General features: G+C 37.4%; 1 protein-coding gene across 1 annotated transcript; it reads left to right on the top strand.

Annotated features, from left to right (window-relative positions):
- Positions 1 to 2,485: 2,485 nt before the first annotated feature.
- LOC112504375 (oxysterol-binding protein-related protein 3C-like) lies at positions 2,486 to 15,916 on the top strand. Its single transcript, XM_025108315.1, has 11 exons — positions 2,486 to 2,601; positions 2,681 to 2,857; positions 4,384 to 4,477; positions 6,584 to 6,700; positions 6,788 to 6,860; positions 7,088 to 7,206; positions 7,747 to 7,868; positions 8,802 to 8,978; positions 12,256 to 12,400; positions 12,880 to 13,058; positions 15,398 to 15,916. The coding sequence occupies exons 2-11, from the start codon at positions 2,775 to 2,777 to the stop codon at positions 15,645 to 15,647; spliced, it is 1,359 nt and encodes a 452-aa protein (XP_024964083.1). The 5' UTR covers positions 2,486 to 2,601; positions 2,681 to 2,774; the 3' UTR covers positions 15,648 to 15,916.
- The last annotated feature ends 571 nt before the right edge of the window (positions 15,917 to 16,487 follow it).

Raw genomic sequence — 16,487 nt, 5'->3', positions numbered from 1 at the left:
TTTGGTGTGAGTGTTGTCTTCTTGAAGTATTGCTGTCTCTGATAGATTTACAATGCAAGTTCTTCAGCGATCACTGAACATACTCAGTGAGATCGCTGGAACTGAAAATACAGAAACATAAATACAACGTATAGGTGAAAATGGATTATCATCAAATCACTGAGAGAGATGATCAATAGTGGTATTCTCATATGAAGAGTGTTAGGGGTTTGGTCTCTGACCCGATGCTGACATACTCTTTAAACATTCTTGATAATATGAGATCGAAAACAACAGTATGGAATTGAATTCGACAGTCATTGGCTCTGATACCAATTGGAAGTGCGCATTTATCAAGAATATTAAGAACACAAATAAGAACAAATAAAGTATAAGTAGTCAAAGGTTTTGATATGTTATTGAAGATGAAAGATGCAGTGCAATCTACTTACAATACTACATAATTGAATGAATCATTATTGAAAAGAATAATAAACCTATCTATGTAAAGAATAAAATAAACAATGAAACTAGATCCTATAAACAGTGAAAGATAATCTCTATCGCTAATAAGTAGTTATAGAATCAACATCACCCTCTCGTTCAAGTGAGAATAACTCTAAGATCAATGTCTACAAACTTTGTTTTCAGATTTGACACTTGGGCGCTCTTCGGGACTTCTCTTGAAATAACTCTAAAGATTGTCTCTTCGTACTTTGTACTTGTACGTATAGGAGATCTTCACCCGAACTCTGAAGTCTTCTGGTTCAGAGATCTGAAGATAAGTCTTTCAGACTTTAGACTTAATCGTGTGAGCACTCTTCATTTTCGATCTCTGGAAATCTGTATTTAAGATTTCTGAAGTCTTTTCTGTAGACTTACATCCTTAGCAGAGTTTGAAGCAACTTTATATCTTTCACCATTGTTAGCCCATATTCAAGTCAAAATTCAAGAATAATGACAAGATCAAGAACACAGAATATGAATCAAGTATGTCGGCATGTGTATTGATGTTCTTGAAGTATGCTATGTTCTTGATTACAAGATGTCTCTCACACTAGATTCTGCTTGCTTCAAGTCTAACAACTGGAGCAAAACTCTCTTAATAATCAATTCTCTCTTGTTGACAACAACCTTTGGCTACTAGTCTAGCTTTGTTCCTTACAACAATCCCATTTTCATCCATCTTATTTCTGAACACCCACTTTGTTCCTATCACATATTTTTCTTTTGGATTAGGAATCAATCTCCAGACTTTGTTTCTTTCAAATTGCAACAATTATTCTTGCATTACAAGAACCTAATCTGGATCTTGTAGTGCTTCACTAGGTTTCTTTGGTTCAATGTTGCTCAAAAAGTTTATAAAGAAACATTCATTAGCACTAGCATACATAGTTCTAACTCCACTAATGATATTTCCAATTATTTGACACGAAGGATGATCTCTTACCCATTTTTTGATATTTGGAAGAGGTTGAAATTCATTGAGATTATTTTGAATATCATTCTCATCAATGATAACATGTATATCTGATTGCTCCCCCTCAACAATTTGCATCTCTAAAGCTAACTTTGGAATGCTCTTTTCAGAGTTGGAAACTATCTTTTCAGAATTAGATGATTGATCTTCAGAGATGGGAGTTTCTTGTGAAATTGAGGATTATTATGTCAAATATTATTGTATCCAAGATCATGGAGATTAAAGATTGAAGAGGTCAAAGCTTAAAATTGACATAGTCAATTGTTAAGACATAAATTGTCCTAAGTTTAGAAAGTTCTATAAAGTCCTTGTATTGTATTGCAATATTTGTTGTATTTGGGTTGAGGGCTTATAAGATTATCTTGTAAATGTACTCTATAAATAGGGACACGAGGCTTAGATTAGATGGTTGTTAATCTTTAGTTAATCATTCATTATAATTCACATGAGAGTCATTTGAGAGAGATTTGTGATTATTAGTTTACTTTTCAATAAAGAAAAACCCAATTGAAAAACCAGTAAGTTTACTAATGCTCTGATACCAATTGAAAAACCCAGTAAGTTTACTAATGCTCTGATACCAATTGAAAATCCCAGTAAGTTTACTAATGCTTTGATACTAATTGAAAAACCCAAATTTAGTTAACAATTCAAGAATAGATAAAATAGATTGAGATTGAACAACATTATTGAGGATCCGGCCTGCTTTTTTATTGAAAAATTGTGCATTAAGAAGTTGTACCTTGCAAACTAGTCTCTTGTTTTGAACGAAAGGGAGACAAAGAGAAGAGCTAAGCTGGCCGATATCGGCTTAATACAAGTTGGAGTCAGCCGCCTCTCTTTTAAAGAGCAATAATTCTTAAATCCAGAATATCCTTGCATCAATAACTTGTATCTTACATAGATAAAGTTCTATCTTGTTCTGAACTTAGCAACTTCAGCTCTAAAAAAGTAAAAGCAAATGGAAAAAATCACCATGCGCTTTACTAGCGCGTGGAAAAATCTCTCGGCCATCACCTCATCGCTGTTATCAATTTTGACTTGAAAAGGAAGAACCCGCCAACGGAGCTTTTTCTGTCGATCCCCAAATTTCCGTTGATATAATATTATTCAAATCAAACAGCACGTATTTTCGAATCATTGTATGCTTCTTTAGTCTATCTGTAAAGCAATTATAAGATCTGCCTTGGTTAGCTGTTCACAAGTATTATTGGAACGCAGTTTGTTGCATATTCATATATAGCTTCAGGGAAAACCCCCTAATTTGGGAGGAACAGGAACAAAATTTGAGTTCTAGGGCTTTATATTATCAGATATGGCGCAGAAGCAAGGTGGTGGTGGGGGATTTTTCTCATCGCTTGCTTCAAGTCTGTCCAACTTTAAGAACCAAGTTAACGGGTAAATAACTCTTAAATCCTTTTTTACTTTCTCATAGTTTTTTGCCCACCAACTTGGTCGATTCATGGTGTGTTGATGTTGTTTTGACTTGATTTCAACTTGAAATTTCCTGAATCGTGCACTTGATTGATAAGGTTTTAGCCTTTTAGCTTGGAGATTTCATTTACGAATTGCTTTCGAGTTTGACCCTCTTGCTACTTATCAAACTTTTTGGATTATCAAATACTACGCGTAAAAGTTGCCACTGTCAGTGGTTGACAGGTCTCAAGATTTTGAAACCCGTTAAGATTTATGAATCCATGACCGAGGAAGAGAACTATAGGGTACCAATTTAGAGTTGTTATCGAAGTCCAGATTTGGTGGTACAAGTTGAGTTTGTGTCGAATGAATCCTTCCAGATCCAAAAGGGTCATGATACAATCACTGGAAAATATGATGATTCATCAGTTGCATAATTCAGTTTTTATATTGTCTATGTTTTCTCTAGATACTACTGTATTGCTTTTAGATCTTAAAATGACTCATTAAACATTAAAGAAAGTGTCTGGTTTTTGTGGTAGAGATTAGAGAGTATGGCAGACTCTTCTTGACTATCTCATGATGTAAAACCTATAAAAGCTGGTTACGTGATCCTATTGATTTCTCTGCCCCTGAAACCTGTCACATGTTTTGTATTTTGCTTCTTTTATACCTTATTTGTGAAATAAAACGGGTTACATTCTAGCTGATGAGAGATGGCAAGAGACAACCCTCCTCCACATCCAGACATATGCATGCACCAAAAAGGCCCCACAAAACAAAAATATAAATAGAAGTGTGCACATTTTATGCACTGCCTTACTGTGTGGAATAGAGATGCTTTTATGTATGAAAACAGAGGGCATAGACCTAAGTGTTGAGCAGTGGGGCCTGATTTTCAACTTGGTGAAGTGAAAAAAAATTACCGTGGTCACTTGTGATAACAGATATCAGCATAAGTATCACAATGATTGTCTTCATCATATTATTATGTTAAAACCCAGTATCTTAAAAGGGTCAAGAGCTAACTTTAGCTGATATGCTTTGTGTTCTGTCTTCCTGCATGTATGTTTATATTTCACGCCTTTCATGGTAAAGATCCAGATGGACAGCTGTCTCTGGCTCACCCATCAGCGTGTAAACCAGTCTATGGATTTATTTACCATTCTTTTAAAATAGTCACGTTCTTTCACTCTCTTTGGAGCTACATGTTTTGTAACACTAATCCAAAATATCACTTGACGGAGTTTAGTTGTTAACCTTGATGCTGTTCTCATTAAGTTGGTTTCTAGGCCTATCTCACATGTTTATCAGCTAATGAGTATTGACATTGACCTGGGTAATTAACTGGTGCCTTGTCTTATGTCTTAGGTAAATGCCTGTTATTGATGACTCTTCGTTGTTGCCTGTAATAAACTGTGCATGTACTAAGATAAGACTTGCTATAGCAAATGATGAATTCTTAACCAGAATTTTCCATGTCTGTGTGGATTTCACCTATTTTGCAGCTTGCTTGGTTACGAGGGCCTGGAGGTTATAAACCCTGAAGGAGGGACAGAAGATGCTGAAGTTGAAGCCCAAAGAGGCAGATGGAAGCAAGAGGTATTTTATTTTTTGTTTACATATCCACGATATCATCCCTTGTTACATTTTAGGTACTTAGAAGGTGCTCTTGCCAAGGATTAATTTGTATTTGTTTATGCAAGATCAATTAATATTGTTGTTTGCAGTTTGGGGTAAAATGTTGATATTAATGATGTCAGGTTTGCAGTTTCTGTTCATAAACCACGTAGCTTTACATGAATGGAGAAAACAAAGTTTGATTCTAGTGATATAGTGGAAATCTGTTGCTTTTGTGTTAACTTGTGTTGTACCTGATGAACATTTATTGAAAAATTTGCTGGAATACTTGGTTGATGATATCTTACTGTTGGAGTCCTACATTGGCTGGTAACAGACCAACCAACATGTGTATGTTTAGGGGTTGCTCTCGACAAGTAGAGAGAGGGAGAGAGAGAGAGAGAGAGAGAGAGAGAGAGAGAGAATCAGGGTTTCCACATATTCATGGTATCTGAGCCACCATATAGGGACTCAACACACTTTTTCGCCTCTGTTCTTGAGGACACCATCTAGCCTCCATTCGAGGGGCGTTTTGGAGTCCCACATCGGCTAGACATGGTCCATCTAACTTGTATATGTGTTGGAACGTCCCCCTCTATAAGGCTCTTTTAGAGATAATCAAGAATTCCACATATTCTAACATGGTATCAGAGTTGGCTCCTATCATCACCGCAAGCTCGACACCATATTCTATAAGGCTCTTTTATAGATAATAAAGAATTCCACATATCCTAACATGGTATCAGAGTTGGCTCCTATTATCACCGCAAGCTCGACACCTTATCTAGCCTCTATTTGAGGGGGAGTGTTGGCATAGTTGTTAAAGGCTCAAGGCGCACTTAGGCGCAAATGGGTCCCCGGGACTAGGCGCAGGCATGCGGCGCGAACCTTAGGAATGCGAGGCACATCTTATCAAAAAGGAAAATATATATATATATATATATACACACACACACACATACACAGTTACACAACTAAATACGCAGCAAAGCCTCCAACGCAACAACAAATAGTAATTTGATAGAGGCAAGAGGGAGAAACGTTTAAAGCATGAGCTGTGAGGAAGAAGTTTTAAGGTCTGGATATTTATAGGGAAGGAGGCTTGAAGTTCTAAGGATTGGGTATTTAATATGAGGGTTTGACTTAGGTCATCATCTAATAACTCTGTTTTAAGAAGTCTAGGAGACGAGAAGATGAGAGAACTTAATTAATATTAGGGTTTGACTAGGTATCTAGTAACGCTTTATGCGGCACATCTAGGCCCACACGGCACCTCGGCCAAAGCGCAGCGCCTTAGTGAGCCTCATGATACGTTGAGCCTCAACTTCAAAACAACCCAAGACCTTGAGCCTTATGAGCCTCAAAGCCTAGGCGCGCCTCATGTGTGCTTTTAACAACTATGAGTGTTGGAATCCAACATTGGCTAGTCACTGACCAACCCTCCTGTATATATGCAGAGGTCTCTCCTCTATCTGTAATATCTCTTTTAGAGAAAGAATAAGAGGTTCCACATATTCTAGTAATTACTCCCTTCTTTCATTTAACTTCTTTCTTGCATTGTTTAGTTATCTTATAAAAGAAGCATTCATTGTTCTATATGTTTCATGTGATATTGAAATTTAGAAGGGTTATGGTCCTTCAACATGTCATAGTTGCAGAAAAATGGAAACCTCTGTACCAGGAGGCTCCGACGTGTATAATCTTCTATGTTCTGTTATGTATCTTGTACGTAGCTGATACTAGTTTTCAATGAGTATGTACCCCCTTTCCGAAAGCATGTGTTCAATTAATATCACTAGTTTGGGGAGGTTTGTCATTGTTAATCAACTACAAATTCGAGAAAATTCATTATCTTTGTATGTTGTACCTTGGTCTGATCAACTGCAAATTCTGGAAGATGCATACTTTACTTGTGTCATTCACGCCTGTTATTGTTCTAAGTGATTGATGAATGACACCTGTTACTTGTTATGAGATTCAATTGCACAAGTTCCACCTTGAGTTGACCAACTTGGTGTCCATTATGCGTCTTTTATTTTCCGTGCCTTTCATGAAGCTGCTCACAACATCAGTCCTCCTCCTTTGCAGGATCGTGATGGTCACTGGAAGATGATGCAGAAGTACATAGGTGCTGATATCACATCAATGGTGACGCTACCGGTACTCATTTTTGAGCCAATGACAATGCTGCAGAAAATGGCAGAGGTTTGTCTAACATTACCTATTTGATTTTAGTCACCGACTTTGTACAGGTATTTGAGTCATTTAAAAACAATCATACTTTTCTTCCAGTTGATGGAATATTCCCACCTGCTAGAGCTAGCAGATGAATGTGAGGATCCATACATGCGATTAGTGTATGCAGGTAAGAATCTTACACATGCAAATTGAACATTCACACACACATTCACCCCTATATGAGACCGTTTCTTCAACAATCCAGTTTTCTTTGATGCAGCATGCACACAATTCTCCTTTCCCTATGCACACACATGCACCTAATTATCCATCTATGTCTATACAAGCATGTGTGTGCCATATACATGCACACAAGTATTTAATTTTTGGGTGTCTTGATGTTTTTTGTTACAGCATCATGGTTCATATCACTATATTATGCTTTGCAACGGACCTGGAAGCCTTTCAATCCAATTCTTGGTGAAACCTATGAAATGGTTAATCATCAAGGAATAACATTTATTGCAGAACAGGTGAAATTTTAAAGATCTTATGTGCTGTAAGATGTCTTTTATGTTTTTTGAATATTGTACCTGGTTTTGATTATTATGATTTCTATTCATTCACTGGGATGAGGACATGTGCGATTGAGTAGGGTTGAGGCAAAAGGCAAGTGTGACTGTGTGAGATTGTTCAATATAAAGTGAAACAAGTAGAGCATAATACATTTCTCCTTGCCACTACAGGAAAGAAGACATGTCTCTTTTCTTTTTCATTTTTTTTGGGGGGGGGGGGGGTTGACTAATCTGAATTTCTTTCCGATGCCTGAACAACATCAATAGCCCTTACATCCAAACTTATTTGAAGGGCTAAGATTTTCCCTTCCTGTCTTTCCTTTTCTCCTATCTCTAAAACCCAATGTGACAATGTTCACATTTTACTGTGAATCTTCCACACTTCCTCTTCATCAAAGTTATGTCAAGTATCTTTCCATTCTCTAGTATGTCATTTGTTGAAGTTTCATGATATATTGAGTCGACTCTCTTTTTTATATATATATATATATATATCAGGTTAGTCATCACCCTCCAATGAGTGCTGCACATGCTGAAAATGAGCATTTTGTTTATGATATAACTTCAAAGGTGAAGACCAAGTTTCTCGGAAACTCGGTGGATGTATATCCTCTTGGAAGGTAAAATTCTTGTGTTCAATTGCATCAAACGATGTTTGCCTTTCTTAAGCTTTAAGATTCAACAGATTCTTGTACTGTAGCTCCTCGTTGATTTTTTGTTCTACATTATATTAGAACCCCAAACAACTAGTAGAAATCTCATGTGTCATGAATCCAACCCTTCTGTAATAAGTCATTTCACAACTCAATGACACAAATTAAGAAGATTAGTGAGCCTTAAGTCTCCACCTATTTCCATGTTCACAAGTCTTGCCTTTCACATTCTTGATACTGTTAGACTATAATTCTAATTTATTAATGTATGTGTGTATGTGCTAGACCTTAGTTGTGCACAGTATGGACTTGCACTCCATTTACGACATAATTCCAGCTGATGAACGTGATTGGTCTTTTTCTTTATTTGTGATCCCCTTAAGTTTTAAAGTTAAATAAGTTGATTATACTTTTGTCAGATGTGCTAATTATATAAATTGATTTACATTCATTTTAATCAAATGAAATTCCTTTATTTTTGGAAGATATTTAGAAATCATATCAAATACCATCATTATATTAGTGCTTAATTTCATATGAAATAATCTCTTATTAAAAATATTGACATGTTAGTGCTTATAGTGAAGTTTTTATTAGTGTTATGTGCTTGTGCATGAAGAGAGTAATATATTTGTTTGATGTTAAGCTCCAAGATTTTTTGGATTGCCCTTGATATAACATCAATTATGCTGCTTAATTTTAAGTTTGAACTTCCTTGCTACATTTTTTTGCACATTGCACAATTGCAGTAAGTGGTACGAATGTTGTCAAATCCTCTTAACAACTTATTCCTTCGTGAAAATTAAGTGGTCATTTGTGGGACTCGACTTGATTTGTGCCCATAAATACCAAATGAACCATGAAATGTTTTACTGATTCTTTTTAAAATTTTGAATGCAGAACCCATTTGAAGCTGAAGAAAGATGGTGTAATCCTAGAACTGGTGCCCCCTCCCACAAAAGTTAACAACTTAATATTTGGAAGGACATGGGTTGATTCTCCCGGAGAGATGGTTTTGACCAACTTGACCACAGGAGACAAAGTTGTGCTATATTTTCAGCCCTGCGGTTGGTTTGGGTAGGTGCCCCTGACATCTCTTTCTTGGTGTTTGTGGTGCAATATTGTGTACTCCTTGTTAATCCATGATAACAAAGTTTTGAAAACATGTCTAGCTTCTTTGTGTTCCTTATTTTTGTGTTCATATACATGCTCAAAATGGAATTTTTGTACTTTTGGCTGCATACTTCAGTGGAAGGCTGAGAGCTAATGTGTTTTCCCTATTCAACTTGCTTCATCTCTATCCCCCATCCACATAACTAAAGAACAGAAGGGGCTATGGGTTTTTTAATTATGTGATACTTTTCCATAGAACAGATGATTCATTCAATCAGTCTAGAGGTACTTTAACTGTTTAAAAACTAGCTATAATCTTCATTTGTGGTATTCCATTTTTTACATATGTTAATGAAATTAATAGTCATTAGTCTCTAGTAGTCTTAAATGAATATATCAGAAGATAGTTTCAGGAGGGCTAAAAGTTTTCACGGTACCAGTTAGGGTCTGTTTACCAAATGCTTACTGAGTGTCACTTACCCTACCGGGTGAGCCGGGCCAGGACCGAGAATCTTACCCGGTAAGTGAGGGAGAAGACTCTTACCTGGTTAGTGTTTACCGGGTAAATAGATGCTTACAAACAATCCATTTTGATGGCCGAGAATGTTACTCAATAAGGTTAAGTGAGGGTGGTGACTCTTGCCGCCTGCCAGTAAGCGCTTACCCAATAAGCGTTTGGTGAACGGTCCCGTGAACCCCCCCTTATTGTGAAAACCTTTCAGAGGGGATATCAAGGACTACGAAGGGACAAAAAGGCTTTGAAAGAACTCAACTGAGGTTTCGGTGATGGTTATCAGAATCATGAATTACAAGAAGTCTTAATTTTGCAGTAGTATATGGTTTATTGGTTCACAACTTTCTGTAGGATGCGTTACACCTAATAAGTTATAGGCTTTATTAGTGCTCAAAACTCTAGCCAGTAGATTCTGCTCTTACCTGGAAAGGGGATCCTTGTCATGCATAGATTATAATGTCGTACATGGGAGCGGTTTTGATGCAAAATAGATTTTTAGTGGTGGACATTTTACTAGGTATGGATTTACGAAGTATGGGTGTTTAACACACTATAAGCAGGTGGTGTAACCTAGAAGGAAGTAACCTAAGTGTGTAATGATCAAATAAATGGTCAAGGTGGATATAGAAAGGCTAATATATTGAAAAGAGCATTTAGAGGTTCTAATGGGTTAGTCAAAAAGTAGAGTAAGTCAACGTCACGCTCGGGAGAATTCGATAGTGGATTAAGGAAGCATGACAGGTTTTTATGGAGAAATCGGCTGTTATAAACTCATTCATGGCCATAAGATTGTAGCCAGTGATCACATATCTAGATTGTTAATGTTATCCTTATGGCAAATGCTTGGTGAACGGAAAAAGACTCGGCTGGTCTCTATCTACAAGAATAATAAGGGGTATCTCCGAGTATGACTCTGTCAATTTGGTAGACCGAGGATGGTCTTCCTCTCCTTAACAGATGAATCATCTCTCATTTCCCCCTCTCTTTCTATAGATAAAACATATTTTGCAATCATTCTAATGAAATAGGTCTGCTAAAAGTAATTATGGCTTAGATTCCTACAACCCTTCTACTGCTATAGGTGCAAAGTATTTGATGGAGCAAGCCTATGAGTTGTACAGAAAAATATGGAGCATATATCTTCTACACTGAGAAAACAAATTGCTTTTCATGTTAAAGAGATCAATTATGAACAAGGTTCTAAATGGCGTGGCGTGGCAGGGCAGGGCAGCGAGGCCAAGCCTCAAGCCTTAGGAGCCACGAATGTTTTTAAGGCGTGACTTATGGCCGAAAATCTCTATATTGTATATAACATTATATATATAAACATATGTTTTCTACTATTACTCAATCAATCAATGATATATTGATATTGAACAATTTAAGTTAGGTTATATATTAAAAATTAACAAGCAAGGCATTAAATGTTATGAAAAATCAAATATCGTGTTACAAAAACCGCACATTAAGCCATGGTGAGCAGCAGGCTTGACATGGCGTCAGAGAAAAGTCTTGACCCATAGTGCGCCACGACGGCTGTTGCAACAAGCCTTTTAGAACACTGGTTATGACGATATTTTCTTTGAATAAATGAACCATTTAGAAATGTAGGGGATATAAATAGGAATCATATTTGGTGTTCATTGATCTGGAGAAGGATAATGGTAGGGGTGACAATAGAAATATTGTATCAAGCTTCTGAGAAGAAGGAAGTTTCTACAATGTAGGGCATTGTGGTTAAAGAATATAGATATGTATGACCATGTAGACCTGTTGGAGAAGTTCTGGGACTAGGCAACCCTTCTTACCTATTTTCATGTATAATATAGAGAGAACATAAATCGTATAGATTCTTTTTGCTATTTATGATGAAATAAACAAAGCATTTGAATGCAATTTTAGCGGTGTAAACAAGGAAACAAACATAGTTGTTAAAAGCAGGCGCGCCTAGGCTCTGAGGCTCATAAGGCTCAAGATCTTGGGCTTTTTTAAAGTCCAGGCTAGGCATATTCACGAGCTCACTAATGAGGCGCCTTGTGGGCCTAGGCGCGCCTCATAAAGAGTTACTAAATACCAAGTCAAACCCCAATATCAAATAACTTCTCTCATCTTCTTATCTCTAAGACTTTCTTAAAATAAGAGTTATTAAACCGACGACATAAGTCGAACCCTAATATAAAATACCCAGTTTTTCCTAACTTCAAGCCTCTTTCTCTACAAATACCCGGACCTTGAAACTTTTCCCTCATGGCTCACGCTGTAAACCCTTTTCCCTTCTGCCTCTATCAATATCGAAATACTGCTGGTTGCTGCACTTGAGTAATTGCTACATATTTGAGTTGTGTATAACTGTGTGTGTATATATGTACCTACTCTTTCTATAAGATGTGTCTCACATTCCTGAGGCCCGTGCCTCACGCATAGGCCCCGGGACCCCTTTTTGCGCCTAAGTGCGCCTTGAGCCTTTAACAACTTTGGAAATGAACACTAAGCATATCAGGACAAAAAGTAACAATGAAGAAATATGTTCCATTGCAGATGCTTCAGATGAAATGCTTCTTGTTTTACTGTTTTGCGTATGTAACCATTTACCTGGACATTAATGAGTAACTAATTGCATGAGTGCTATGATGAAATGAACTACATTCAATGTATATAATCAACATGTTCATTCTCTTGTCTGAAATATTTAGCCTAACATATAGATACGTTTGTGTTTGTTTGTAGTGCTGGTCGATATGAAGTGGATGGATATGTATATAATGCTGATGAAGAACCTAAGATATTGATGACGGGCAAATGGAACACATCTATGAGCTATCAGCCTTGTGATTTGGATGGGGAGCCCCTTCCAGGCACCGACCTTAAAGAGGTAGGCATCCTTCACTTTGGCTAGTGACTTCATTTTTGACCCATCCTTATTTTAAAACTTGGAATGGAATTAATATGTCAGATGCCATAAAGGCTCCCAAGCAAAAGGGTTGGGTTTCCAGAGGCATTTAAAATTTTGTGGGAACTGCAGGAACCAATTTGTTAGCGGAGATTCACATAAGTTAACATCCTCAATCCTCACATACGATAACATATGTTAATGTATGTTAGCATATTTTAACATATTTAACTTATGTGAACATCTGATAACATAGTGGTTCTTACGAAAAAAATTCTTACACGATCCTGATTCTCTATGGAAATAACAAAAACTCGTTCTATTCCTGCAAAGAGACGATTCTGATGAGATAGTTTTGTTAAGTAATTGTTTTCCACTAGGAATGGCAGTTTTATTGGATTGACCTCTTGACGGAAAGAAGTTAAATGTGAAATTATTTTGTCCCTGATGGTGTTTTGAAGGTTTGGAGAGTTGCCGAGGCTCCTGCAAATGACAAATTTCAGTATACACATTTTGCGCATAAAGTAAACAGCTTTGATACAGCACCACCGAAATTATTGGCATCAGATTCTCGCTTGCGGTCAGATAGATATGCACTTGAAAAGGGTGACCTGGCTAAAGCTGGTTCAGAAAAGAGCATGTATGCCATTCTCTCTCTCTCTCTCTCTCTCTCTCTCTCGGCTCTCTCACACACACACATATACTCTATGGGTTGGGTCTGGGTGAGAATCTAATTTTCGTGAGAAGGCAAGAAAGGGTGAAGGTACTTTTCTCACATGATCATGATATATATATATATATGGGGCCGGTTTAAATAAGAAGGCTAAATATCGTGAGAAGGCAAGAAGTGAAGGTTCATATGTGACTACATCAAAAAAATTCGGAAAAAACTATTAGAAGATGCATATGTGAACAATGTTGCAGATTATTCATATGGATTTACGTATGCATCTTCAAATGGATTTTTCTAATGATTCACATATGAACCTTTCATTATCCGTTCGTTCTTACCTTCTCACAATATTTAGCCGATTATTTGTACATCCCACTATATATATCACTCATTCACTCTCTTGGGCACCGGTAATTAGAGATCTCTTGATTTCATCGTGGCTTTTCATTTCATGTTTTGTCCTCTAGGTTTTTTCTTTTAGGAATCATTTTGAGATTTGTGGTCAAACAAGTTATTTGTTATATGCCTAGAAAATGACAAGAGATCTAGTTGTATGTGGAGGGAAACCAGCTTACCATCTATAAGCCTCATAAACAAGATTGACAGGAATGAAGTTTTGGGATCATAAAGCAGATACAATTTTGGATAGTGAAAATCCAAACTTGTATCGGTGCTTTTGGTTTGGAGTACTACAACTTGGGGACTGAAGATTCACCCTAGAAACTAAGGGGGCGTTTGGTTTGATGGAATGGTTTTGAGAGATTTGGGGGCCATTTAGTTCGTGGAATTCAAAGGAATTTGATGGAATAGGAATGTCAAATTCCTTTGACCAAATTCCAATTCCTTTCTATGGTTCACTTCTTGAAATGGATGGAATTCTTCAAATTCTATTGAATTCCACAAATCAATGAATTCATCATTCCTTTGGCATAATAGAAGGAATTGAATTCCAACCTTTTGCATCCAATTTAACCAACATTGACCACCCCTACCCCCCTGTCACTGTCACAACCCCCATCCCTAACCCCCCACCACCACATCACTGCTGTTGCCTTCACAACCGCCACCCACCCCCACCCTAACCAACAACCCACCACTAAACACCATGCCGCGCCAACTCCCACCCCCACCGACCACGATGCCGCTACTGTCATCGTCACAGCTACCCTGTCACATGGGTGGTAGGGTGTGGGGAGGCGGGACCGGATGATGGTGGGTGCAAGGCGAGGCTGTGTGTGGGGTGGTTGGGATAGGACTGGGGGCGTAGGCTTGAAATTCCCGATGGTCGAGGTGGTGGGGGATTGGGGACTATGGGTTAGGGTGTCAGGGCGGGCGGGCGGGCGGTGCACCACCAACATCACTACTACCTTACCGTCATCATAGCTGCCACCCCCTCGCCCACTCCCGCCCACAACCCCCACCTCAACCTCCTACCACCAATATCATCATGCCACTAATGGAGATTCTAGTTCTTTTGGGTGATTCCATTTCAATTCCTACCAACCAAATGTGTGAGAAAATTTCTTCGATGGATTCCAAGTCCACCAAATTTCATTCTGCGAACCAAACGCCCCCTTGGATTTCGTGGAAGCATTTGGAATTGGAATCTCTGATGTGTTTGGTTTGTAGGATTTATAATGGAATTGAATTCCATTCTTAATAAATAATTTATAAAAACAAATTATAAATAATTATAAAATAATTTAAATTACCTTTTTTTAATTGATTATTGCAAAACAAATGTTTTTAACATATTTAAAAAATTGTTACCTACAAATGCTACAAAATCCTGTCAAATACCACCCTCATGGGATTTCAAAAATCCTATGTTTGTGGGATTTAAATCTTGGAAATCCTTGAAAAGGAAACATGGGATTGGAATGGAATTCAGTTCCAATTCCAATACTGCAAACTATACGGGACCTTGGAAATATGAGATGAAACTGCAGTAAGACAATCCTTTCTATCTGGAACTTGAACCATATATCCTTGGTGGTGTCTGGCTCAACTTTAACTTGAGCTATGAATGTGAAACTAGCTGATAAGCTAACCGATAAACTATCTATTAACTGATAAAATAGTCATGTTTGGTAAACTAGCTGATAAGCTAGATGACAATGTAAAGTGAACTAAAACGACATATTGAAAAATTTATTGGAACAATATAAGGGACATAATTGGAAAAAGAACTCCTGGAACTTGTTGAAATTTACTTGAAGTAGCTTTTCAAAATGCTAGTTTTTGGCTAATCAAACGGGGTTTGATTCGATACACAGATCTAACACTTTGTACTTGGTTTACTCTAGTCTGGAGGAGAAACAGCGAGCTGAGAAGAGGACTCGGGAGGTAAAGGGTCACAAATTCACTCCAAAATGGTTCGACATGACTGAAGAGGTTGCTCTCACACCTTGGGGCGATTTGGAGATCTACGAATATAACGGGAAATATACTCAACATCGGGATGCTATTGGCAACTCAGACACGAACGAGGAAGCAGATGTCATGAAGACAGAGTTCAACCCTTGGCAATATGGTAATGTTGCTGAAATGGAGTGAGTGATTTTTATGCATGTTGGTTCTTTTATTTGTTGTTGAAAATCATACTTGCATAAAGCTGAAATGCCGAATTTTGGTTACATGGCATTTGGGTTTTGCAACTGTATCCGTTTTTTCTTCTTTCGATTTCGTACAATGTATTGTCGATAGATAATGTTAATATTTAATGGTGTAAGGACATCAACCTAGTTTATTTTATGTAAGGAATGTCAAGTTATATTTATGTATGTTTAACATTTGTTAAGGTTAGTTAAGATATTTTGAGTTTCAGTCGTTTTTAGGCAAGAATATATTTAAGGCATGTGATAAATTTTAAGGTTCATGTCCTCGTACATCTTTGCCAATGAAGTTTCATTTAATTATATCCACCCGTGTGCTTCTCATGGAAGATAACAAGTTCTCACGTGATCCAACTGTTATACATATAAAGGAGGGATCAAATAAAAACATATATGCAGTCGTCCATTTTTTGATCAAACGGCTCTTATGGACAGTATGCAAATAGGGGAAAATTTGGATTTTGTATGATGAAAATTAAACGAAAGGTAATATTAGAGTGATTTATTAAATATTTTGAATTTGAATTTGAATCTAATCAATATAATTAATTACATGATTATCTATTTCATAATTTGTTGGTACTTTCGCCTCATCGTTTCCTCGAGCCGGTCAAATCCGCGATTCTTAAACCCAACGCTCCTGTAGCAATGCAGGAGCATCACATTGGTGAGGCTAGGGGGATTCGTCTTCCTTATAAGGAAGGGAGGATCTTACTCCTACCAGTGACACGTTTTAAAGCTGTGAGGGGTTGTTGTCGGGAGGGGCAGCCCAAAGCGGACA

This window comes from Cynara cardunculus, unplaced genomic scaffold (genome assembly GCF_001531365.2).
Source record: "Cynara cardunculus var. scolymus isolate 2C unplaced genomic scaffold, CcrdV1 Un_Scaffold_5358, whole genome shotgun sequence".
In the NCBI taxonomy this organism is placed as follows: domain Eukaryota; kingdom Viridiplantae; phylum Streptophyta; class Magnoliopsida; order Asterales; family Asteraceae; genus Cynara; species Cynara cardunculus.
The sequence above is the reverse complement of the archived record's forward strand: the minus strand, read 5'-3'. Positions and strand labels throughout refer to the sequence as shown.